Source organism: Chlorocebus sabaeus, chromosome 2 (assembly GCF_047675955.1).
Source record: "Chlorocebus sabaeus isolate Y175 chromosome 2, mChlSab1.0.hap1, whole genome shotgun sequence".
Taxonomy (NCBI): domain Eukaryota; kingdom Metazoa; phylum Chordata; class Mammalia; order Primates; family Cercopithecidae; genus Chlorocebus; species Chlorocebus sabaeus.
This window is the reverse complement of record NC_132905.1, coordinates 761,350-785,444: the sequence shown is the minus strand read 5'-3', so window position 1 is coordinate 785,444 and position 24,095 is coordinate 761,350. Positions and strand designations below refer to the sequence as shown.

Genomic DNA, 24,095 nt, shown 5'->3' with positions numbered 1-24,095 from the left:
ACACAACAGTTAGTTCAAAGACTCTCACCTAAACACCAAAGCCAAAACTACACTTTCCAGAAGGAAAAAGCGGAAGATCACGTTTATGGCCTTGGAGTGGGCAAAGGCTTCTCAAACAGGACACACGAAGCACTAACCGTTAAAAGAAACAGAAGGAAAAAATTTTGTCAAAATTCAAAGCTTTTCTTCAAAAGGCAGCATTAAGAAAATGAGGGCTGTCAGAGGCAGAGAGGACATACTCTGACCACAAGTCCTGGACGGAGGTTTTATATCCAGAATGTACACAAAACTCGTACAACTCACTAAAAGCAGACAATCTGATAAAACAATGGGCAAAATATTTCAACAGATCCTTCACAAAAAGAAGACATACGAGTGGCTTGTGAGCACCTAAAATGATCAACATCACCGTCATCAGGGAGGCACATATGAAAATCACACTCACTGCATACAGCTAAGACACTGGGTGCTGGTGAGGACGTCGGGGCGTGTGGATGCTCCAGCCACCCTGGAAAACAACGTGGGGGCCCCTTAGAAAGAGCGAGTATAGGCCGGGTGCGGTGGCTCACGCCTGTAATCCCGGCACTTTGGGAGGCCAAGGCGGGTGGATCACCTGAGGTCAAGAGATTGAGACCATCCTGGCTAACATGTTGAAACCCCGTCGCTACTAAAAATACAAAAAATTAGCTGGGCATGGTGGCATGCACCCATAGTCCCAGCTACTCAGGAGGCTGAGGCAGGAAAATCGCTTGAACCCAGGAGGCGGAGGTTGCAGTGAGCTGAGATCGCACCATTGCACTCCAGCCTGGCGTCAGAGCGAGACTCCATCTAAAAACAAACAAAATCAGAAAAGTACAACTATCCTATGCCCCCAGCAATTCTACTAGGTATTTGCCCCAAAGAAATGAAAGCAGGTGTCTGCACGAAGCCTGCACTTGAATGTTCACAGTCACTTTAATCAGAGCAGGTCCAGACTGGAAACAATCCACATGTCCATCGATCACTCAACTAATTGCAGCAAATCCATAAAGATGAGTGAATTAGGTCATACCCATACAGATGAATGAATTACATCATATCCACAAAGACAAGTGAGTTACATCATATCCACACAGATGAATGAATTACGTCATATCCACAAAGATGAGTGAGTTACATCATACCCATAAAGATGAGTGAATTACATCATATCCACACAGATGAATGAATTATGTCATATCCACACAGATGAATGAATTACATCATATCCACACAGATGAATGAATTACGTCATATCCACACAGATGAATGAATTGCATCATATCTACATGGATGAATGAATTACATCATAACCACATGGATGAATGACTTACATCATATCCACGCGGATGAATGAATTATGTCATATCCACGCGGATGAGTGAATTACGTCACATCCACGCAATTGAATGAATTATGTCATATCCACAAAGGTGAACGAATTACGTCATATCCACGCAGATGAATGAATTACGTCATATCCACAAAGATGAGTGAATTACGTCATACCCACAAAGATGAGTGAATTACGTCATATCCACACAGATGAATGAATTACATCATATCCACAAAGATGAACGAATTACGTCATATCCACGCAGACGAATGAATTATATCCACACACACGAGTGAATTACATCACATCCACACAGATGAATGAATTACGTCATACCCACAAAGATGAGTGAATTACGTCATATCCACACAGATGAATGAATTACATCATATCCACAAAGATGAACGAATTACGTCATATCCACGCAGACGAATGAATTACATCATATCCACACACACGAGTGAATTACATCATATCCACACAGATGAATGAATTACGTCATACCCACAAAGATGAATGAATTATGTCATATCCACAAAGATGAGTGAATTACATCATATCCACACAGATGAAAGAATTACGTCATATCCACACAGATGAATGAATTACATCATATCCATAAAGATGAGTGAATTACGTCCATTCAGCAACTTGGGTGAATACCCGAAGGACTAAGCTCTGATTTCTTATCTTGCCCAAATTCCTATCAAAGGGGTCTGGGGGACATGCCCTACAAACCATCCGTTCTCACCAGATGTGCTTTATTTGACCCTATATATTGTGACTGACTTTCCAGTCTCACTCTGGTGTAACATTATGAGACAAGGAAGAAAAAAACATTTTACGCCAAAATACATTTCCTTGCCATACCTTGAAATTGCCCTGCAAAGTCTCTTGTGGGAGAAACCCACATTCTATAGAGAATCCCCTTCCCCTTTGTTTTCCTTCCTTTCCAGATCCAGGACATAATCAACTAAGCGCCAGGCACCCTTTTAGGTCCAATAAGAAACATTTCACAATCTGCTATCTCTGAAGTCTGCTGTCTAAGAGCTTCCTCTGCACCAGTCAAACGTGGTCTCCACAATCCTTTATCTCAACCTGAACATTCCTTTCCATTGATCCCAGGTCTTCAGATAAACTCAACCAGTTGTCAACCAGAAAATGTTTGAATTCACTGTGAATTGTCCCACCTTTCTGAACCAAACCAATGTATTTCTTAAATGTATTGATTGATGTCTCCTGCCTCCTGAAAATAGATAAGCCAAGCTGTGCCCGACCACCTTGGGCACGTGTACTCAGGACCTCCCGAGGGCTGTGTCACGGGCCAGGGTCACTCATATTTGGCTCAGAATAAATCTCTTCAAACATTTTACAGAGTTTGACTGTTCGTCTACAACCCCGAACGCCATGCTTTGTGACAGAGGCACCTGTTCCACCTACATGAAGGTCTAGAACATAACAGAAGTGATCCACAGACCTGGGAATCATGTCAGCGGTTTCCTGGAGCGCAGAGGGTTTTAGCTACACAGGGACATGAAGGAGCTTTCTGGGTGACAGAAACGTTCTGTGTCTGACTAGGATGGTAGTTACCTGTTGTCTGCAAGAAACCCTCCTTATATGTAATGAAATGGAACAGTAAGGTTAAAAGGAGAGACTAGAAAAGGATCTACCAACAACTCTCGAAAGACGGCTGGAGTGTCAATGTGATGCTGAGAAAAGGAGACTTGAGTGTGTGGAATGGTACGAGGGATAGAGAGGCCGTTCCATAGCGAGCAGGCGCCCCCACCATGAGAACACAGTAGCCCTGAACACGACAGAACAGAGCTTCCAAATACGCGAAGCAAACGCCAGCACGCCTGTGAGAAGGGGTAAGGCCACGATTCTCCTTGGTGACCTCAGCTCCCCTCTGAAGCCTCCTACACCATGTAGACAGAACACTGGTCCGGGTGTAGAAGACTTGAAGGATGCCTCAGCAGGCGGGACCTGGCTGGCATTTCTAGAACATTCCCTGAAGCAGAGCGGAAGATGTGTTCTTTTCAAGGCTGCATGGAACCCTGATGTGGACAGACCATATGCTGGACCCGATAACAAGCGTGACAGATTTGAAAGCACTGAGATGAAATGGAATACTTCCCTGACTCCAGAGGAATTAAATTAGAAATAAAAAAGAGATTCAAAACCCTGACAAAAGATAATAGGCACATCATAGAAGAAACCTGAACAGTCGACAAACGTGTGAGAAGATGCCCCAACTCTAGTAACTAGAGAAATGTAATTTAAAACAGACAGAACTGCATTCCCACCGGACTGGTAAAAATTAAGAACCCTTGGTACGGGGGAGAGAATCGGAACTCTGAGAGGAGGTGACGTCAATGCAGTCGCGTTGGCAAACCCTTCGTCAGCAGCTCCTTGAGCTGACCACGCGCCCTTCTTTCCCGCCACTGAGCCGGAGCTGCTGGGTCTGCCTCCCATGGAAACACATAAGTGCCAAGGTCTGTTCACAGCAGCCACGAGCTGGCGATGGATAAATAAGGTGGTGGCACATGGCAGAGCCCGCAGCACAGTGAGTAACGACCCGGAATCGGGAGCCGACAGACGGGCACACCTGGTGCGGCCATGCACAGAACCCAGGGCTAGCAATGCCAGGTAGAGGTGTTGGGTGACCTCCGGCGGGTCGTGGCTGGCCGGGCTAAGCAGGGGATTCCCAGGCGCTGGCTCTATGCACACATTCAGTCTGTGAAAGAAAATGCCTTGTCATGCCGCCGAGGATTCATATGCACGCCGTGTACGTTACCCCGCGAGGCAGGCAAATGCCAGGAAATGTCAGCTCGGATTAGCGAAACGGGAGCGCCTGTCTGCAGATGGGGAGTGTAAACGGCACAGTGACATGGAAAGCACGTTGGCGTTATCTCCTAAAACCCAGTGCAAACCCCTAACAATTCCACTGCCAGGTATTCTGTCCTAAGCAGCAAGCTTCCAACTGTGGGTCAAGAAATCAATTCTGTGGGTCACACCCAGCCTTTCCTACAGATTGAAATAGAAGAAACTTGAATAGAAAATGTAGGGCACAGCACACGTGGTGAAGGGGCATTTTACTCACTGAAGTCTGTGCGCACGCTGAGAGCACGTTCCAGGGCTTGGCAGACGTTTCCTGCAGAAGCCGGGAGCCGCACCCGGGCTCGGCGGGCCACACGGTCGGAGGAACTTGGTCTGTGGGGCTGGCTGGGCCACACGGTCGGAGGAACGTGGTCTGTGGGGCTGGCTGGGCTTGCGTCCCCAGATGCTACGTGTGCTGCCTGATGCAGCATTTCTAGTGCAAAGTGAAAGGACTCAGTCACTTTAGAAACCCGAAGCCACCTCTGCTCTGGGGGCACCTTCTAACCCAGCAGTACCGCAGCAGCTGCCCTGGAGTGTCCTGGGCCCAGCCATAACTTACAAGGGAGCCTGAGTGACAACTCCAGAGGCCAATGCCATTGAGAGAGTACCACGCTTCCTGAGAGGAGGGCCACGTCACCCCAGGCCGGGCCACACGGGAAGCACCCAGGCTGTCCAGAGGCAGAAGGGGCTGGGAAGCCCTGGCCGGGGCCTTTGTTGGGGCCTCCCCTGGGAAGGACCGGGCAGGGTGGCATGAGCAGTTGCAGAGGGGCCGGCGCCCCACAGGCTTTGAGCTGCAGCGGTGTCTCCCGCTGCCTGGTGCCCGGCTCGCGCAGGGCGGGGAAACACTGGCTTAGTGTAAGACTTTGATAGGGAGTCGGGGGACACAGCCCTGGCAAGGCGGGCTCTAGGCAAGCTGTCCACCCCTGGGAAATAACTGGCCCTAGGAGGAGCAGTCCTGGGTCTGAAAGATGCTAAAACATGAACAGATACAGAAAATCAACATACACAATGGATAGAGCGCGAGACCATCTGTGTCCCTGTGCACACGCCAGCACCTCCGTTCCTAACCACTGACAGCTGCAAACAAAGTCCACTAACAGGTGATGGACAAACTGTGTCTTAGTTTATTCAGACAGAAGAACACTGCTCACAGTTAAAAACGAAGGAACAAATAGCAATGAGCTACAGACACACACAACAGCACGGATGAAGCTCTAAGTCATATGATCAAGAAACCAGACATCAAAGGCTCCAACTGCAGCATTCTGACTCCTTGAAGGTCATGAGCCGGAGAGGTCAATCCACCGTGCTTAAGTCAGAGCCACAAATGGGGAAGGGACACCAACAGGAAGGGCTGGAGGGACCTTCTAGGGGCTGGGGTCCCCGCTGAAGAGCATGCATCTCACCATACGTAAATTTTACCTTAATTAATAAAAACAACAGTGGACGCAAATACGCCAACATTGTTGTCCAGGTTAATTTGGCGTGGTGGGAATATGGTGCTTTATTTGGATTTTTTTTTTTGAGCCTCAAAAAAATATATATAAAGAAGAAGAAGAAAGGGAAAGGGGTCTTCCCCCAGGCAAGCAGTCACCCCCAGCAGGAGGGTCTCCCAGCAGGAGCGTCCCAGCCACTCCGCAGTCGCTCCCGACCCAGAAAAGAACAACCACAGCTGGGCCCAGCACCCCGGGCCGCTCCCTGCAGCTGCCCACACATCTGGCAGCTGGATCTGCTTATGCAATGTGGATCCAGCTTCTTATATCTGAAATCTGCGTCTCTCTCCCTCCTCTGAGACCAGTGTCTCCTGCCAGCTTCCATGGCCCCAGGATGACCTCACTCGCCCAGGGTCTCCCTGGATCCTGGGTTCTCTGGCCGAGGGGCAGCAGGGGCTGATGGCGGAGTGGGGACAGGTCAGAGTTCAGCAGATGGAGTCCTGAATACACAGGGGATGTGGAGGGGCCGGGGGGCTGGGGATGCCCAGGATTTGGCACGAGGGTCTCTGCGTCCCACTCACTCCTGGCACAAGAGCCCCAGCCTCAGGACCCCAGTCACAGGCACCCGGGGGTGGGGATGACCAGCAGCAGTTCAGAGGCAGGTGTGGGCAATGTGAGCCTGAGTCTCCTCCCCACTCATGTCACTGCCCGCGGGGACACAGTGGCATTTCCTGGGCACTCAGCGTGCTGCGTTCCAAACTTCAATTATTCATTCTGCTCTCAGACACCTTCTGAGGAGACCCTGGCCCAGGAGAGCTTGGCTCAGGGACAGACGGATGAGACACAGTGGGACACAGGGCCCGACCCCAGCCCCGCCCCAGGCTGGATGGGGTCTGGGGGTGGCAGAATGTGGACCACTCAGTGGGAGGTTTCCTGACTGCCTTCCTGAACCAACGTCACTCGCAGGCAAGGGACACGCCGTCCTGGCCCCGCCCCTCTGAGCCCTTAGAATCATGGAGGGGTGGGGCAGCCTGTGCCCACCCCCCGGGGGAAGTGTGCCCCTGGGGACCCTGGGGGCCTGCCAGGTGCGCCGTCTTCAGGAGGTGCACTGCCAGGCTCCAGGGTCATGCCTGGAGACACTTCAGGCCTCCCCCACCTCTGGGTACCGCCTGCAGGGGTGAGGCCCTGCTTAGCTCTGCTTGCCCTGCCAGGATGGAGGGCACAGGCCTGTGTGGAAACCCCAGGGCTCCTTGACCCCCATGAGGTTTCTCGGGAACTTCCTGCCCCGAGGGTCCCAGCATCTCCCGGGTGGAGGTTCTCAGGGATGCCCCCACCAACTCCCCAAGGCTACTGTGACGGGAAATCCTTCTTCCCAAACCCAGAGCCCTGGGCGGATCTCCCGGGCTGTGCACCAAGGTAGAAACCCTCAGGGTCCTGGGGGAACCAGGGCCCGGGTCTGGGCTCCATTCGGGACCCTCCCAGCCCTGGGAAATCACAACACAGAAGTAATCCCGGGGCCAGAGCCACTAGGCCCCCGTGGAGCCCTGGCCACCTGCCACAGAGCCCTGGCCCCACACTGGGAAGGCAGAGCCCTGGTCTCGGGACTCTCTGGGGCTGGGTGCTCCTGTCCCCCGTGGAGGGCCTGCCACCCGATTCTCCCCACGCGGGACCAGCTCCACAAAGCTCTGTTCTCCAAGGGTCCTCAGGCACAAGACTTGAGTTCTAACTTACCCAAAACACAGCCGAACACAATCCCTGCCTGGACCCACTCCTAGTGAAGGAGATTGGAGCGCCGCTGGCTCACGCTTATGGGGCCAGCGAGGCCCGAGGACCGTCGGGGAGAAACTGAGGCCCACACAGGTGCAGGATGCGGTGGGTGGGAGAGGTGGTCAGGCCTCCAGAAGACGGGACACTTGGGGCAGAAGGAGCATGAAGTCCCTTCAAGGGCCCCTTGGGGCAGTCGGGACCATCACCGGGTCTGCTGAGAGACCGGGAGGAGGGAGTCCCACCTGCAGGGAAGCTCAGGAGACTCTTGCACTGGACCTAACCCGAGTCCTGCAGGTAGAAGCCGCTGCTCCAAGCCGCTGCCTCCTGGGGCCTCAGCCCAGCTGGAAGCAGCTCCGCACTCAGTCTCCCCAGAGGCTGTGTCCCTGTCCAAGGCCGTCTTACAGCAGACACAGAACAGGAAGGATAATGTGGCAAACGTGTGGCCCTGCAGAGTCCAGGGAGGAGCCAGCCCGGCCCCAGGCCGGCCGCATGGACGCTGACCCCATGTGCTGCAGCCGCAGGCCACGCAGGCTCCTGGTCCCTTCCTAGATCATGCCAGCCAGCCAGGGCGGCAGGAAGAGGCCCACGGTCCCCAGCAGGCAAACGATGATGAACATCCAGAGGAAGATGCGGTCGATGACCATGGCCACGTACTTCCAGTCCTCCTTCACCTGCAAGCACAGATGCCGTCACCCCAACAGCCCCGGCCGCCCACCGGAGAGCCCTCAGGACCCTGGCACCGCCGGCGGCAGCTTCTCCACCTCCCACCTTCCACCCGAGGCAGCCGGTGCACCCCGCACACACCTGCACCAAGGGGAGGAATCGGGGCGCACGGGAAAGCCAGTGCTCTGCAGGGGGCGGCATCACTACGGTGCAGGGCAGGAGAACCTGGGAACCCTGGGAATTCTGGCTGGGCAGACCCCCATGTGGAGACAGGCTCTGCACTGTGCCCTGAGTGCCCCCACCTCTCAGCAGGCAGTCTGCACTTCAGGAAGGGGGCACGGGGGAGGGGGGTTTAGGTGCCCCGTGAGGGGTCTGCTCTCAGTTCACCAGTGCTGGGAGGCGCACCATGGAGGCTCATCCCCCTCCCCGTTTTGCAGATGGAAAAATGAGGCCCGGTGGGGGCACAGCCTCACTGAGCAGGGTGAGACAGGGAGCCTGCTGGGTTTGGGATAATGGGGCCTAACCCCACACACTGGTCGTGGGCAGCATTGCCAGCTGATGCTCCACAGGGAGGACCCGGGGCCAGAGGGCGGACGAGAGCAGCACACACGGAACCCGCACAGCCACTGCCATCTGCAATCTCTCACTCGAGCTTCCCCTGGCCTGTCCCATTTTCACACTGAGGTGCACAGCTATCGGAGCGGCTGCGGTTACACATCTAAACAGGGACAGTGGGTGCCGGCTCCCGGTCCGGCTTCTAACCCCACACTCCTGGGGCTGATGCAGGGCGGACCCCACCCTGGGTGACCCCTAGGAGCAGAGGCCTAGGGACAGCAGAGGCAGTGGCCCGGTCAGGCCTGGAGTCGGGAAGCCGTTCTCAAGACAGCTGCTGTGTGCAGCTAAAGGTACTCACGCAGCTGGCCACTTCCCTGGCCCCGGCTCCCCTGTCCCACATCTCTGGCTCCCCCAACCTGCGTCTCTGGCTCCCCTGTCCTGCGTCTCTGGCTCTCCCATCCTGTGTCCCCGGCTCCCCCGTCCCGCGTCCCCGGCTCCCCCGTCCTGTGTCCCCAGCTCCCCTGTCCTGTGTCTCTGGCTCCACTGTCCTGTGTGTCTCTGGTTTCCCCGTCCCGCGTCTGTGGCTCCCCCGTCCCGTGTCTCTGGCTCTGCTGTATAGAAGGACCTGAGACGACCCCAAGCTGACGAGCTGCCTCTGGGCCAGGCCATGAGGGTGTCCTGGGTCCCGGGCCTGTGGATGATGAGGGATGGGAGGGGACAGTGCCGCCTCCTGCTCTGATTTTTTGCAGCAATCCCGGGTGTCCTGATCGTGTTAAACTGAACCAAAATGGCCGTATTTATTTACGGGAAGCCTGAAGGCAAACGGGGTCACTTATAAATAAAGTCCTGCTCAGGCCTCAGCTCTGGGGGAGGGACGCGGCCACCCTCTCACCCTTTCCCACGTGCCTTTAGTTCCCTGGGTTCTGTGTGCCGCGTTCCATCCGCCCTGAAGATGAAACGCAGCGACAGACCAAAGCCTTCCCTCTGTCCCCGAGGCGCCTCCTGTGAAGTCAGCTCTGCTCCCCACAAGCCCAGAACCAGGTCAGGCAGCGGCAGTGATTGGCCCACAAGGCTGCTGGAGGGGGCCCAGGCTGCGCTGGCTGCCGAGCTCAGACCCACTGCCGGCTTCAGGGCCGTTTTGATCAAACACCTAAAAGCATCCGACCCCACAGTGGCACGGCCTGGGCTTAGCTGCCTCTGGCTTCAAGAGCTGGCAGCAAAGCAGGATCCTGACACTTCTCCAGGCTGCTCTCGTGACCCCAGAACATTCTGGAACATGCAGGTGGCTTTGCAGCTTCTTGGGATTCAGTGGGGGTGGCTGTGTGGGGCGACTCCCTCACCTCTCAGGGGTGTGGAGCACGCGCCCCTTGCTTTGGGGCTCACTCAGTTAGTGGGGGCAGGCACCAGATGCATCCTAATAAACCATCGAGGATGGCACTCTGGGATCCTGGCAGAGGCGGCCCCTTCAAATGGAGGCGGCCCACTGAGGGCACCAGGCCCTGGCACTGGGATGAGAGCCGGGAGGTGCCAGCAACAGCAGGCGGATGGCAGGACAGATGTCAAGTTGCCGCTGTGGACGTCACGGGCTGCACGGCTGAGGCTGAGACCCTCGGCTGACTGTGTTCCCCACCCATCCGGCCCCATTGTCCCGTCTGTGGCCCCTGGCCCCTGAGCCTCCCCACCTGCGACAGACAGCAAATGTCTGCAGAAGGAAACAGGGAGGCTACCTGGTGCTAGGGTCAGGCAAAGCTGGCTCTGCCCCGGGGCCTCTCCTGCAGGGAACGGGTAGGAGACTGCAGAGCCGCGGGTAACACAGACATGGCTGCCACTTAGCAGACACCACGGCTCTGGAGGCCGCTGTGCAGCCGGTGCCTGGTGCGTGAGGGTGAGGGCAGGTGGGCTGGCCCAGGGCCCCGGGGGGCCTTAGCAGTGCGGCCTATGTTTTCTGCCCCCAGCCCATGGCTCTCCCACCCATCCCCAGCGTGGCCGCGTGGGGCTGACGGTCTTGGGGCTGTGTTCCTGTCCCGGATCCTTCTCTCCTGCCACCAGCCCATCCCATCCCATCTTCTCCAAGCCCCCTACCTCCAGGCCCCAGGTACGGAGGGGCCCTAGGGAGGCCCACGGGGCAGGCACAGGCACGCCCTGGGGAAAGGGACTTGGCAGTGCCTTGTTGCGTTCTGGAGACTTGGGCGTCGCTGGGCAGGAGTTCCCAGAGCGCCCCCATGCTGTGCTGGAAGGAGGCCGCCTGTGGCCCCTCACCCTGCCATCTCCGAGGCCCAGTGTGTCCCAGAGTCGGAGGCGGCACCAGGATCCACCCCGTGCCAGCCCCTCGGGACCACCTGCCCCGCTCAGCCTGGGACCTGCAGCTATGTAGCAGCTCCGGGCGAGGCTGCTGCAGCAGGGGCCATGCCCTGTACCCCAAAGCAAAGCAGCCTGAGGCCTGGGCCCAGCTCCTGGATGACGCACCAGAAACGGAGGGTGTCCACCGACTCCATCTGGGCCAGAGGCGCCCAGCACAGCCATGGGCGGGACTTACCGAGAAGTCTGCGTCTTCGGCCTTCAGGTGGTCCGCGATGTACTGGACACCCTCCACCGCCCGGGTCAGGGCCGGCGACAGGGGCAGGTGCCGGGGCGGTGCTTTGGTGCCGCGGGCCTTGAGCGTGGCGCTCGGGGACACGGAAGGGGGCTCCTTCCCGCAGGTGCATTTGTGCGGAGAGGGCTGGTCTGGGGGCGGGAGCTCAGCCGAGTGGGTCTTGCGAGAGGCCAGGGCGCCGGCAGCCTGGCCGTCCGCCTCGGGGGCGGCATTGTCTCGGGGAACGCAGTACTGGATGCTCCGAGACCGGCACCGGACACCACCTTCCACCGCTTCTCCAGGGCTGGACATGTGCTGGACGCTGAGGGACCTGGCTTTGGCCAGCCCTGGTGCCTGGGTGCTGTGGGGTGGGCGGTAGGGTCCAGGCGAGGGGTGGGGACTGGCTTTCTCAGCTTCCGGGGGCTGCAGAGCGGGGAGCTGGTCGGAGGGCGACTTGCAGGCAGGCCCAGACTCAGCCGGCACATCCAGGGGGACACAGAAGGACGGCGAGGGCGGGTGCCGGCTCTGGGTGCCGCTTGTGGCAGCAGGCTCCCCCTCCGGCTCGGGCCAGAAGCGCGGGGCACTGGCCATCTTGTGCATGGACTCAATGAGTCGCCGGCAATTGTCCTTGACCACGGACGGCCGCTTCATGAGGAGCAGGCGCGGCACGATGTCCAGGAAGACTCTGCGTACCCAGGCGGGCATGGTGTGCGTGCGCGGCGAGCGGTGGTGCACGTTGAGCACGAAGACCGTGATGACGATGGACAGGGTGACGAAGATCATGGTGAACAGCAGGTACTCGCCGATGAGCGGGATGACCAGCGAGGTGGACGGGATGATCTCGGTGATGAGCAGCAGGAAGACGGTGAGCGACAGCAGCACGGAGATGCACAGCGTGATCTTCTCGCCGCACTCGGAGGGCAGGTAGAAGACCAGCACAGTGAGGCAGGAGATGAGCAGGCAGGGAATGATGAGATTGATGGTGTAGAAGAGCGGCAGCCGCCGGATGACGAAGGCGTAGGTGATGTCTGGGTAGATCTCAGCACAGCACTCGTACTTCCTGGTGTTGTAGGTGCCCACGGCGTCCACGATGACCCACTCGCCGCTCTCCCAGAAGTCCAGCTGGTCCACGCGGCTGTGCATATTCACCAGGTCGATCTTGGCCTTGTCGTAGGTCCAGGAGCCGAATTTCATGGTGCAGTTCTGCTGGTCGAAGGGGAAGAAGGTGACATCGATGCTGCAGGAGCTCTTGTAGATGGCCGGGGGCGTCCACTGCACCCGCCCGTCATGGAACAGGTGGGCCTTGGTCAGGTGGGTGACTGCGAAGTCCCCATCAGCACTGGGCAGGAAGATCGAAGGGAGTAAGACCCCCACGTCCATGCCCACGTCCACATCCACACCCATGCCCACATCCATGTCCACGCCCACATCCACATCCTCATCCACATCCACATCCATGCCCACGCCCACACACAGAGGCATTCTCACATCACAGGAGCATAGAAAGGCTGGCGGCCTTGCCCAGGTACACTGCTCGTCTCTTCACTTACTCGCGCACCTCAGTTTATCATCCCTGAGCTGGGGGTAGCACGTGGTTCAGAGAACAGGAAGGGACCTACAGGTGTCTGACACACATAGTCACTGCTGCTGCTGATTCTTCTTACCCGTGAGTGGTGCAGGGATGGGGCTAGTCTTCCAGCGACACCTCCTGGGACACACAGCATCCCTACATCCCTGCCCCTCCAAGCAGCACCCCGGGCCACCACAGGAATTCCTCACCCAGCTTCTGCCGTTAACCCCAAGGACTTGGAGGCCACCTGCCGGTGTGTGAGCATGAGGACACCAGGGGCCACAGAGGCAGGGACAGGTGCTCTGGCCACCCAGGGACAATGCAGTGAGGCTGCATATGCACTGCCCAGTTCCAGGGCCACATCCGAGCCACTGGCTCTGGACTCTCTTTTGCCTTGAGGACATGGGTCTTCTGTCCACAGGCCCAGGTGGGCAACAGAGCAATGGAGCGAGGGGCTGATGTCCCTTGAACTCCTCCTGGTAGGCAGAGCTCCCAGACCCAGCCCCTAGTTCCATGGACAGTGGCTGGCTGGGTAGGACACACTGCAGGAGCACGTTCCGGCCTGAAGCAGCTGACCCCCCACACCCCACCCACAGAAGTCCCCACCGATGGGAAGCCTGAGGCCCCATTAAATCCACAGCATTGGTGGGTGTGGGGCCAGGCTCAGCTCTGTGGAGGATGGTGGGGCACGACGTGTCCCGGGGAGCGGCTGCCCAGCCACACACCTTCTGCCCACCTCTGCCAAGTTGCCTGGACCCCTGCCCATCCCTCCTCTGTCTCATTCCCTGAGAGCCTGCTCAAAGGCCAGGGCCTCCCCAGGTACTTGGGCAGAGCTGGCCACTGTTCCCTGAGCTTCCTCTGTGCCTGCCCAGGAGTCCCAGGGCCGGGCCTGCACCTCAACCTCCCTCCCAACCCTCAGGGACCCTCCCTTTGTGGAGCTGCCGCTGCTGGAGCTCTGCCCTCCAGGTCATGGAGCCCTGGCCCCCCACCGGTCTCGGTCGGTGCTGAGGCTCTGCCCCGCTGAACTGGTCCTGAGCCAACACTGCCGGCTGGGCTGCCGCTCGGCTGCCCTGCAGGGGGAGGGAGACCCGGGAAGAGCCACCAGCTGCATCTCCACACAGCTCCGGCCCAGCACAGCCTGGCCCCCGATTTCAGTCTGGGTGGAATCAGGCTCAAGTTTGCTCCTTTCCCCCCAGCCCATCTCTCCAAAAACCAACGCTCTCCACCTTCTGAGGCACAAATGAAAACCTTCTCATACGGGAAGCGGGTGACTACTCCATTCAGCACGCACGCTGCAGGGGCTCAGGGCTGTGCTTGGGAACAGTGCAGGTCACTCTGGGCAGGGCCCCCCTCTCCCAGGGTCCTCCACCCGCGCCACAGGAAACGGGACAAGGTCAGGGCCAGGTCCCCCAGCCCCCAGGTCCCACAGCATCCCTGGGCCGCGTCACTGCTGCTCCCTGCCCTACCCACCCCTGGCTCCGGCCGCCCTCTGGGGAGCCTTTGAGGAGAACCCTGTTTGGGCTGAACCACCGAGCTGTGAGCCGGTTCTGGAAAGCTGCACCCTAGGAGCAGGCAGGGTCTGAGGAGCCGCCCAGTCTGGCAGGTCCAGGTTCCTGCTCCAGGGCCCACGGGGTGGCATGAGACCCTCTGTCCCCTCCACCCCGATCCCAGGTCAGGGATTTCTGGGCTCCTGCCCCAAAGGGCCAATCTTAGACAAGCCCCAAGTGGACAGCAGGGCCCCCAACTGGGGGTGGCCAAAGCCCAGAGAAGGGCTGAGGCCTCCCACCCTGCAGCCTGGCTGGCCACCAACCACGGTCACCTGCTGCCCCAGAAACAGGCCTCGGTGGGAGCGGACCCCAGCACCAGCACCGACTCCAGGAACCCCACGTCCTGTCCAGAGAGAGCCTCGGTGACAACCCCAGCCCTGAAGAGAAAACTGGGGTCACCCGACTGTATCCCACAGGTTACCCCACTACCTCCCACAGGCTGTAATGAGGAGGAGACACAGGAGGACATGGGGTGGCCGCACACCCCCCTCTCCTGAGCTGTGGTCCTAGGCTGGGCTGCGGTCCTAGGGGGGCTGCGGTCCTAGGGGGCTGTGGTCAGGCGAGAACTGTGATCCTTGCGGGCACTGCGGTTCTGCGGGAGGTGCTGTAGCCCTAGGCAGGGATGTGGTCCTGGGGGGACTGTGGTCCTGGCAGGGAATGTGGTCCTGGGGGAGCTGTGAACCTGGTGGAGGCTGTAGTCTTTGGAGGGCTATGGTCCTGGTAAGGGTGTGGAAGTGGGGAAGCTGCAGTACTCGGGGCTGTGGTCCTGGGGGTTTGAGGTCACAGTGGGGGCTGTGGTCCTCAGAGGCTTTGTTCCTGGGGGCTGCATTCCTGGAGGGCTGTGTACAGGCACCCAGAGCTGCTTCTCTGCCCGGCCCATCCTGGGCATTTCCACTTCTCCCTGAAATATGTCCCTGTGAGTCACACAGGCGGATTCGGTGCACGGTCCTGGTGGCGGCGAGCTAGGTGGCTGGGCAGCTTGCAGGGGGCAGGGAGCCTGTCCTAAGGGAAGACCACTTGCCACCCACTCACCACTGATCACCTCCCCTAATGCACCCTGGAAGAGTGTCCGGCCCCCTTTCACCACCCTTCCCACTGCCATTACTGGAATCAATTGAGTTGGAAGAGGAGCCCGATGGTTCTTAATCATACAGCAGCGTTTGTAGGTCAGGCAGGCGCCCTGGGGCCTGGAAGGGGCTGTGGGCAGATGGCTGGGACAGGAGAGGAGGAAGAGCTTCCATTTGCTTTGTTTGTGGGAGCTTCGACCCTGCCGCGCCCAGACCCTGAGCCTGTCGCGAGAGATATTCCCTGGAGGACTCAGCTCAGAGAGTGCTGACTGCCGGGCGCAGGGCCCTCGGCACAGATCTGTGGGAAGGACAAGTTGGAGGACAGCAGCCTCTGGAGGCCACCGTCTGCCACGGCCAATCCCTGGCAACGCTGCCCTGGCTTCCAGGCACAGGAAACCCGTTTCCATGACCAGACTTCATCTTGGCCTCCCAGGAGCCTGACACAGGCTTGGCCCAGCCTGAGGCTTTGTTTGCTGGGGGCCTGGTGTGATGTTTGTCCTGGGCAGGGCCTGAGTGTGCAGAGCAAGCAAAGGCCCTGCTGGTGTGGGAGCCGTCTGGGGCTTCCCCACCCTTCTCCACGGCACCCTGCGGTCCACACTATTCTTCCAGAAATCCCAGGATGGGGTCTGATCGTGAAAAGCACTCCAGCCCAAAAGGGCTCTCCTGCAGCCATCAAGGGTGGGGCAAAGACGTCCGGGGTCAGGAGCCAGCCCCCAGGCCTCAGGACTGGTCCAGGCAGGGATGTTGTGCCCAGGTGCCACAGCCACTCTCAGACCCCTCTGGCTCTGAAGCTCCAGTGCTGACACCCAGCGATGCCCTCAGCCTCTTTGCTGGCCTGGAGGGACCCTTCCCTCCTCAACCCCTACCAGTTTCTCCATTGCTCCTGCTTCTTCCTTCCTGGACCTGGGCTGGCATGGATGGGGCTGGCATAGGCCCTGCTGGGCCAGGCTGGGCCTTGGCAGAGCTCCCCAGGGGACTCACTTGTTGTAGAGGACGATGTCCGGCCGCCAGATGAGCTCGGAGGGGATGCGGATGGAGGTGACGTTCTCGTAGTCAGCTGGGTCCCAGCGCAGCTTGTAGTCATGCCACTCCTGGACGGGGTGGGGCGGGGGGAGGCTGCAGGGTGAGGGGTGTGGGGGAGGGCAGGGCTGGGGCAGGGCAGCAGGGTGAGGGGTGTGGGGGAGGGTGGGGTGGGGCAGGGCCAGGGTGGGGCAGGGCTGGGGCAGGGCAGCAGGGTGAGGGGTGTGGGGGAGGGTGGGCTGGGGCAGGGCCAGGGCAGGGCAGCAGGGTGAGGGGTGTGGGGGAGGGCAGGGCTGGGGCAGGGCAGCAGGGTGAGGGGTGTGGGGGAGGGCAGGGCTGGGGCAGGGCAGCAGGGTGAGGGGTGTGGGGGAGGGCAGGGCTGGGGCAGGGCAGCAGGGTGAGGGGTGTGGGGGAGGGTGGGGTGGGGCAGGGCCAGGGTGGGGCAGGGCTGGGGCAAGGCAGCAGGGTGAGGGGTGTGGGGGAGGGCAGGGCTGGGGCAGGGCAGCAGGGTGAGGGGTGTGGGGGAGGGTGGGGTGGGGTGGGGCAGGGTTGGGGCAGGGCAGCAGGGTGAGGGGTGTGGGGGAGGGTGGGGTGGAGCAGGGCCAGGGCAGGGCAGCAGGGTGAGGGGTGTGGGGGAGGGTGGGGTGGGGCAGGGCCAGGGTGGGGCAGGGCTGGGGCAGGGCAGCAGGGTGAGGGGTGTGGGGGAGGGCAGGGCCGGGGCAGGGCAGCAGGGTGAGGGGTGTGGGGGAGGGTGGGGCCGGGGCAGGACCAGGGCAGGGCAGCAGGGTGAGGGGTGAGGGGTGAGGGGTGTGGGGGAGGGCAGGGCTGGGGCAAGGCAGCAGGGTGAGGGGTGTGGGGGAGGGCAGGGCTGGGGCAGGGCAGCAGGGTGAGGGGTGTGGGGGAGGGTGGGCTGGGGCAGGGCCAGGGCAGGGCAGCAGGGTGAGGGGTGTGGGGGAGGGTGGGCTGGGGCAGGGCCAGGGCAGGGCAGCAGGGTGAGGGGTGTGGGGGAGGGCAGGGCCGGGGCAGGGCAGCAGGGTGAGGGGTGTGGGGGAGGGTGGGGTGGGGCAGGGCCAGGGTGGGGCAGGGCTGGGGCAAGGCAGCAGGGTGAGGGGTGTGGGGGAGGGCAGGGCTGGGGCAGGGCTGGGGCAGGACCAGGGCAGGGCAGCAGGGTGAGGGGTGAGGGGTGAGGGGTGTGGGGGAGGGCAGGGCTGCGGCAGGGCAGCAGGGTGAGGGGTGTGGGGGAGGGCAGGGCTGGGGCAGGGCAGCAGGGTGAGGGGTGTGGGGGAGGGCAGGGCCGGGGCAGGGCAGCAGGGTGAGGGGTGTGGGGGAGGGCAGGGTGAGGGGTGTGGGGGAGGGCAGGGCCAGGGCAGGGCAGCAGGGTGAGGGGTGGGGCAGGGCTGGGGCAGGGCAGCAGGGTGAGGGGTGGGGCAGGGCCAGGGTGGGGCAGGGCCAGGACAGGGCAGTGCCCTCCCACTCACCTGCTTCACCCATACGTTCGTGGTCATCATCTGGTTCTTCTCGTCCTAGGGCACAGAGAGAGGAAGGGGGCCAGTGACCCCTTGGTGTCTTTCTCTGGCCCTGGGTTTCTTCATCCACAGCCACTGGCACAAGGACAGGGCCAAGGCGAGACATGGTGGATGGGCGACCTCTGGAGGGGGCAAGTGCCCCGTCCCTGGAGGCAGCTGAGCCCAGGATGGGGACTCTGAGGAGATCTAGGGATGTGGGGACAAGGCCGCAAACATCTCCAGCAGGAAACTGGAGAGGAGGTCAGTGGCCTCACAGGCTCCCCCAGCTAAGGATGGGTGTGGCAGGCATGGGGAGCCTCCTTCTGCCCTCCTGCCTTGCTCCCTCCTGGCCCTTGGGGGCAGCCCCTCTGCAGACGAGGCCCCCCATGTGGGCACACACAGCCAGCAAAGCTGCCCTGGCACATAAGTGGGTTCCACTGCTGGCCAGGGTGGCCTCTCCAGGACTGTGCCTCATGACCTGAGCAGGTGGGACCTGTCACTCAAGGTCACTGTGTGCAACTGGGCCACTCACCCCAGCCCCTTCCAGCCCGCCCCACTCACCTCCTTCCACATCCCTACAGACCACATCCCCACAGGACCACATCTCCACAGACCATGTCCCCACAGAACCACGTCCCCACAGGACCACATCCCACAGAACCATGTCTCTACGGACATGTTCCCCACAGAACCACATCCCCACAGGACCACATCCCCACAGGACCACATCCCCACAGGACCATATCCCACAGGACCACATCCCACAGAACCACATCTCCACAGACCACGTCCCCACAGAACCATGTCCCCACAGGACCACATCTCCACGGACCATGTCCCCACAGGACCACATCCCACAGGACCACATCTCCACGGACCACATCCCCACAGGACCACATCCCCACAGGACCACATCCCACAGAACCACATCTCCACAGACCACGTCCCCACAGAACCATGTCCCCACAGAACCACATCCCCACAGGACCACATCCCACAGAACCATGTCTCTACGGACCATGTTCCCCACAGGACCACATCCCACAGGACCACATCTCCACGGACCACGTCCCCACAGAACCATGTCCCCACAGGACCACATCCCCACAGGACCACATCCCCACAGGACCATATCCCACAGGACCACATCCCACAGAACCACATCTCCACAGACCACGTCCCCACAGAACCATGTCTCCACAGAACCACATCCCCACAGGACCACATCCCACAGAACCATGTCTCTACGGACCATGTTCCCCACAGGACCACATCCCACAGGACCACATCTCCACGGACCACGTCCCCACAGGACCACATCTCCACGGACCACGTCCCCACAGAACTATGTCCCCACAGGACCATATCCCACAGGACCACATCCCACAGGACCACATCTCCACGGACCACATCCCCACAGAACCATGTCCCCACAGGACCACATCCCACAGGACCATATCTCCACAGACCACGTCCCCACACAACCATGTCCCCACAGGACCACATCTCCACGGACCATGTCCCCACAGGACCACATCCCCACAGGACCACATCTCCACAGACCACGTCCCCACAGAACTATGTCCCCACGGGACCACATCCCACAGGACCACATCTCCATGGACCATGTCTCCACGGACCATGTCCCCACAGGACCACATCCCACAGGACCACATCTCCACGGACCATGTCCCCACAGGACCACATCCCCACAGGACCATGTCCCACAGACCACATCACCACAGACCACATCCCACAGGACGTCTCCACTGAACCTCATCCCCACAGACCACGTCCCCATAGACCACATCCCCATAGACCACGTCTCTGCAGGGCCACATCATCTCCCCACAGGACCTCATCCCCTCAGGACCTCATCCCGTGTGTCTGAGGAAGCTCCAGGGTCCTCAGAACCAGCTTCATGTGGCCAGGCCTGGCCCTCCTGCCCAGTGTCCTGCCCTGCTCCCTTGCAGCCATCATTCTCAGGTGCCCTTGAAGCTGGAGGGCAGGTCAACACTGTACATTTCACCACCACTCAGCATTGGCCTGGGCTGGTTAGAAAAGCACTGGGTCTTCCAGACCCTCCTGTGCAGCCAGTCCTGGGGCCTGAGCTCACATATGCAGCTCACATATGCAGCTCACATCCCCTCCAGGACAGACCCTGGTGACGGCATCTATAACAAGTATATGAGCTCGCAAAGGGGGCACACGTGAGTCCCCAGCCCCTGGTGGGACAGACAGAGTGGGCCAGACACAAGACAGCCCCTTCCGCATACACGTGACCCTCGGACTTAGGCCGGCACCCAGGAGTGTCAGCACCCACGTACGGACACAAGGCAGCCCCTTCCACACATACGTGGCCCTCCGCCTTAGGCGAGCACCCAGGAGTGTCAGCACCCACGTACGGACACAAGGCAGCCCCTTCCACACATACGTGGTCCTCCGCCTTAGGCCAGCACCCAGGAGTGTCAGCACCCACGTACGGACACAAGGCAGCCCCTTCCACACATACGTGGCCCTCCGCCTTAGGCCAGCACCCAGGAGTGTCAGCACCCACGTACGGACACAAGGCAGCCCCTTCCACACATACGTGGCCCTCCGCCTTAGGCCAGCACCCAGGAGTGTCAGGCAGCCCCTTCCGCACACACGTGGCCCTCGGCCTTGGGCACCCAGGAGCATCAGCACCCACGTGTGCATGCTCGTGTAAGTCCTTAGCCGGCTGCAGGGTGGAGAGAGGGGTGGGCAGCTCTGGGAGTCTTGGTGCTGGGTGTGCTCCTGGCCTCAACGTCTCCTGAGCAAACTGGGGGCTCTGTGGTGGTGTAGGGAGCCATGGACTGAGCCCTGAGAAGCTCAGGTAGGCAGCCAGGTGGGGGGTGGCAGACCTAGAGCCTTGGGCAGCCGCCAGCGGCCGCCTCTGCCAGCCACCACTTTGCAGCCGTGTTTGCAAACCTCAGCAGGCTTGCCAAGCCTGTGCAACCCGCATTGTCTTCTGGCTGGGCCTCCGCCAGAGACACTCCACAGGAGCCACTCAGGGGCAGTTCCAGGACACTGAGGGTGGAGGTCTGGGTGGCCGACCCTGGACGGGGCCGGCTGACTGGAGTCTCCATGCGCAGCCCTGTGCAGGCAAGTGCCACCACTGACCAGCCTGTTCGTGGGAATGGGGCTGCAGCTCCCTACACCTCTCAAAGCCCCTGGGGTGTGGTCCACTCAGCCTGGGATAGTGAAGCAGCTCTCACCCCGTTCCACAGGCCCCAGGCCCAGGGTTACCCAACACTCGCCAGCCTCCCAAAGAGAGGAAATACTCCTGCAACCTGGCAGCTCCTCCCACAGCGGCAGACCCAGGCTTGGCGTCCTGGCAAGGTGTGGGCTGGGCCTCTGCAGCGTACAAATGCCTCCCCGTGTGTGGGTGCCCTCCCTGGACCAGCAAGCTGGGATTTGGCAGCAGGGCTGGAGCTGGCGGACTCCAGTGTGGAAGACACAAGCCCCTGCAGCCCAGCTGGCCATCAGCTGCCCACTCGCAAGCAGGCCAGCTCCCAGAGGCCACGGCCTGCCCAGCCTGCCCTCTTCCATGGCAGGAGCCCCCAGGTTATGCACCCCCACCCAGCCAGGTACCCTGAGGGATGGTCTCACCCTATCTGGAGTGGCTGAGCCTGGCTAGGAAACGTGGAACTGTCTCTGCTGCCCCTCACCCGGCCCCTCTAGGGCCGCCGAGACCCCCAGACGGTCTGACTCAGGCCTGGGTAGGTAACCAAGCATCTCAACCGAGCACAAGGCTGAGCCTCCCACAGCTCAGTTCTCTCAGCCTCGAAGCCTCCTGGTTCCTATCCCCACCTCGGGGCTCCGTGTGCACTGGCCCACGCTGCAGGGGCCTGGCTGGACCCCTAGGCATCCTCCCAGCAGCCTCCTGGGCCCCCCACCAGAAAGGAAACACACTTCACACAAACAGAACTCGCCCAAGACTCGCCCAAACCCCACATTCCAGACCTGTGGGTGAGGGGCTCTGGGGCCAGCCGAGGTTGGGGTGCTACCAGGACACCACAGTGCCTGCCCCTGCCCCGGCCCCTTCCCCGGTCGGTTGTCCTTGTTGTTCCCAGGTCACAGCGTGTCCCGCCACCCCCAAGCAAGGCCTTTGCTGTTCTTCCGAAGGTGCCTGGGCTCTGTACTGAGAACCTGGCCACGTGGAGTGTTCCCACATCGAGGAGGAGGAAAGGGCAGGGCCTGGCTGGGATGCTCTGAACCAACCTTTGGCCGGGGCTCCGGCAGGATGGAGCTGGTGGCTGCTGTTCTGGCATACTAGCCCAGGCCGGACACTCTCAGCCACAGCGAGTGTTGATGGCTGTGTCCCCTCTGCCCACCCAGACCCCGGCGCTCCTTGCAGGATGACCTCAGTCACAGCACATGATGGCCACGCCCCCACCTACCACGTCAATGAGCTGAGCAATGGACAAGCCGAAGCGGACAAGGACCACGTCCGAGATGTTGGCCACGGGTCGGGACCACTTGTTGTAACCGGAGAAGAGTTTCTTCAGGAGCCGCTCCTCAGCGTGGGCCCGGGTCTCCACATGGCTGCTGGCTGCGGGGAGAGGCAGATCAGTGCTCAGGTGCAGGTGGGACAGGAGCCAGGAGCTGTCCTGGCTGCCCCAGTCCCCTGCCCAGCACGCTCAGCCACGTCCGCTTCCTTTCAGCTCCTCACAAGAGCACCGCCCACCCCAGGACCTCTGCGTGTGCCGGGCGTGGCATACGCTGCCCTCCTTTGGCTTCCGTCTCTCTCCCACCCCTGGGTGTAACTGTGATTTCCTCCGGGAAGCTTCCCAGGCCCCTCAGCCCACGGAGGCCTTTCCAGCACCTTGCACCGCACCACAAAACCGGGCAATGGATGGGCTGAGAACTGCTTTGGGTCCCCTGTCACACTGACTTCTAGGGAAGGGCTGTGCCTCCAGCGGCCGGCGAGTCAGAGGACACTTGGGGGTAACAGCAGCACGGGATGGGGCACAGGGCAGCGGGGCCAGCCCAGGCAGGGAGAGGGAGGAAGAGGAAGGAGGATCGGCCCCCCAAAGCGCCCGCTTCCTAGGGAATCTCCTGTGGTTCATCAATCCCCTGATGCTGGAGGAGTGTTTCACACGCAGGTGCCCAGCCCCCTCCGCACCCCAGCCCTCCGCACCCCAGCCTGCCCCAGCTCTTCGTCAGACCCAGAACGCCCTTGATGAGTCGCTCTGGAGGAGCACAGCCCCAGGTCGAGCACAGCCCCAGGTCCATCTGTGCTCCAGGTCTGGGCCCCAGGGTCTGAGGCGTTCCCCGCCTGTCCTGGGCGCTGCCACATGGGGCGGGTCTGGATGGAGGGGGACCTTCCACCTCCCTGCTGGGCCCCGCTCTCAGGCAGACAGGACTGGGGAGGGGGAGGGGTCAGTCTACACCCCTGGGAGCCTTGACTCCAAGCCCAGAGTCCCTACTCCCGACTTTGTTCTTCCTGCAGAAAAGGTGGGTGGGGGCCGCCAAGGGCAGAGGCCACCCCTCTGACCCCCTAAACCGGAGGAAGCAGGCATGGGAGTCTTCAGGGAAATTTAGCCTGATGGATGGGGGAAGGGCGAAGGGGGCCCCACCTCTGTTCAAGTTCGAGCTTTTGGGTCCAGCCCTGAAATAGCAGCGGAACCCCCACCCCCCGCGGAAACCCCCTTTCCCAGCCCTCCACATTCGCCGGCGGTTAACTCCCTCCTCGCCTGGCTCAGCCCGGGTGTGAGCGCAGCCTGTGCGGCTGGGGATGGGGAGCCTCTCTGCCGCCCCGTTGCGCGCACCCGCGGCTTGGGACCGCAGTCAGGAGCCTCCCTCCCTCTGGCTCCGGGGGTCCCAGGCCACCCGAACGCGGGCGAAAGGGGGCCCATCCCGTGCCCCGAAACTTACCACGCAGGAGGCCGGTCCCCAGAAGCAGCAGCAGCGGGGGCAGCAGCCGCGGCGCCCCGGGGCCCCCGAGCTCCATGGCGCACGCACCTCGCGGGCTCTAGATGCGGGCGGCTCCCGGCTCCCCCCGGCTCCGAGGCCCGTGCGCGCCCAACTTCATGCCTCCCGCGCCTCGCGGGCCGCTTCGGCCGCTGGGCCCGGTTCCGCTTCTCCTGCGGGGCGCGGTGCGGCGGCGGCGGGGCCAGGAGCGCCGGGCTGTGGGCTCCGTGG

General features: G+C 60.8%; 1 protein-coding gene across 1 annotated transcript; it reads right to left on the bottom strand.

Moving 5' to 3' along the window:
* Positions 1-7,873: 7,873 nt before the first annotated feature.
* Positions 7,874-24,067, bottom strand: CHRNA4 (cholinergic receptor nicotinic alpha 4 subunit). Its single transcript, XM_037983014.2, has 6 exons — positions 23,829-24,067; positions 22,352-22,503; positions 17,904-17,948; positions 16,387-16,496; positions 11,186-12,560; positions 7,874-8,102 (listed from the first exon to the last, which is right to left on the bottom strand). The coding sequence occupies exons 1-6, from the start codon at positions 23,902-23,904 to the stop codon at positions 7,977-7,979; spliced, it is 1,884 nt and encodes a 627-aa protein (XP_037838942.2). The 5' UTR covers positions 23,905-24,067; the 3' UTR covers positions 7,874-7,976.
* Positions 24,068-24,095: the final 28 nt, after the last annotated feature.

Bases quoted from the DNA above. Each gene is read 5' to 3' on its own strand.
- CHRNA4 (XM_037983014.2), bottom strand. From the start codon at position 23,904: ATGGAGCTCGGGGGCCCCGGGGCGCCGCGGCTGCTGCCCCCGCTGCTG. The intron at 22,504-23,828 runs GTAAGTTTCGGG...CTCTCCCCGCAG, and splicing joins GGGGACCGGCCTCCTGCGTG to CCAGCAGCCATGTGGAGACC. The intron at 12,561-16,386 runs GTGAGTCCCCTG...CTTCCTGCCCAG, and splicing joins GACATCGTCCTCTACAACAA to TGCTGATGGGGACTTCGCAG.